At 34.1% G+C, this 1,893-nt stretch overlaps 1 protein-coding gene across 1 annotated transcript; it reads right to left on the bottom strand.

The window, feature by feature from the left end:
* Window positions 1–743: 743 nt before the first annotated feature.
* LOC131080054 (F-box protein GID2-like) lies at window positions 744–1,055 on the bottom strand. Its single transcript, XM_058018149.2, has one exon. The coding sequence runs from the start codon at window positions 1,053–1,055 to the stop codon at window positions 744–746; it is 312 nt and encodes a 103-aa protein (XP_057874132.2).
* Between the last annotated feature and the right edge of the window lie 838 nt (window positions 1,056–1,893).

The raw sequence follows: 1,893 nt of genomic DNA, 5'->3' as shown, positions 1-1,893 counted from the left end.
ATGACAAGATGGAAAGGAGAAAGGAAAAAGACACATGGATTCCCTATCCACGGGCTTCGACCCATCACTTTGATGGTCAAGGCCAACCCCAACTCTACGCTGGTCTCCTTTGGTTTTGGGGTTGGATCGAGTAAAAAAGTCTCTTTTTTTTTCTGATAAAGATCTTATTTTGTGTCATAATTGGAAGGAAAAGGGTACCCCCACATAGTAGACCATCACTTTGTGTCTGTTTTGCCTGATTGTTTTGTGTTTTGGTGGTCCTGGTTCTTTATTTGCCATGTTGCGTTTTTGTTGTGTTTTGTTGGGGGTTTTTTGCTAGTTGTGCCAGAGAGACTGATGGCATCGCCAAATAAAGAGAAAGAACAATAATCATGACAATCCGTTGCATTAAGCAATAAATTTAATTTATTAAAATTTCAAAACCTGAAAAACTTTTGTAAACAAAATTCTTAACTGATTTTCAAAGGTTGTTTCTGTAATTATCCTTTGCATAAGTAAACCTAAACTGTTTGGAGCAGGACAAACATGACTCAAAGTATTAAATATCTAACTTCTCATTGGCAGCTCAATTAGTATAAACCAATCCATCTACAGACCTCATATAAAACATGCCCTTTTGATTCTCGTTCATTGATTTTTTCACCATATGAATCTGGAGGCTGAACTATTGCAGTAATGCCTGAATGGATCTTAAAATTGGAGGCATTCTGGTCCTTAAAGATTCAAGCCTTCTTTCATAGTAATCAACTGAAAACAGTGAGAGAGAGGCGTTTGAATCCACCCATGGTTGCTACCAGTGACTGGAGCCTCTCTGTTTCAAAAACAGATGAAGCACAGATGTGGGTACATATGATTTTCCACACATATTCACTTTCTGTAGCTTGCTGACACCCTTTGCTAACACAGGAGACGATGCCCACTGACTTGGCATCCAGATGCTTCAAGATTTCTTCCAGAATATCCACGTTGTTGCCAAATATTGCATGGCTTGAATGGGAATTAGAGTTACCTGCTGTGACTTCACGTCCTGCAACTTTTTGTACTTTGGACTCCATGGATTCCCCCACCCTGTGCATTCTTTGAAATTGAATACTTATGATAAAATGGGTACGTTCTTCTACTTATATAGAGCTAGATATTACAGTGAATTGTAAACTGTCAAAACAAACTAATGGGATAGAGTCCATTTGAGACAACATTTATCATGTTACCTTAAACCTTTGCTTTCACATTAGATAAACATATCGAGTATGCCAATTTCTTTTGGGACAAACTTATAATATAATAGTTTTTTAAAGTCATTTAAGGTCTTGCTTTTATATTATTGTAATACAGTAAAGTTTGTTTTGGTCAACTTTTTTTTATTGGATTAATTTTACATTCATGACAAAGATAAAAAGCAAATAGGAAAACATACAAGTGAGCTAAATATAAAGTATGATTTGTAATTTACAGAAATGAGTTACATTTTTGTTGTATTATGGTTGTTTTTATTTTTAAGATTACATATATGTTTTATATTTCATTTTCAGATTACATATATGTTTTATATTTCATTTTCACAATCTTATGTTGAAACATAATCAAATACATCCATATTTCTTAAAATTGTATAAATAAACATAATTTTAATATAAACCTTTTCATAAAAATTCAAACTTTTAACATTTGCATCACTCTACTTAAACTGCCAAAACAATGAGATCCACATATGAACAACAGCAGATGTTAATTACATGATATATTATATGAAGAAGAATCCAGGAACCGAAATTGGGGAGACAAAAAGACAGGGAGGAGAGCTTATAGAATGTGACGTTGAGGATAAATACAAAAAGGACAAGGTGGGACAACACTAGGGCCTACTGTGGATGACACCTTATTCTTAGTGAA

This window comes from Cryptomeria japonica, chromosome 3 (assembly GCF_030272615.1).
Source record: "Cryptomeria japonica chromosome 3, Sugi_1.0, whole genome shotgun sequence".
NCBI classification, from domain to species: Eukaryota; Viridiplantae; Streptophyta; class Pinopsida; order Cupressales; family Cupressaceae; genus Cryptomeria; species Cryptomeria japonica.
The sequence above is the reverse complement of the archived record's forward strand: the minus strand, read 5'-3'. Positions and strand labels throughout refer to the sequence as shown.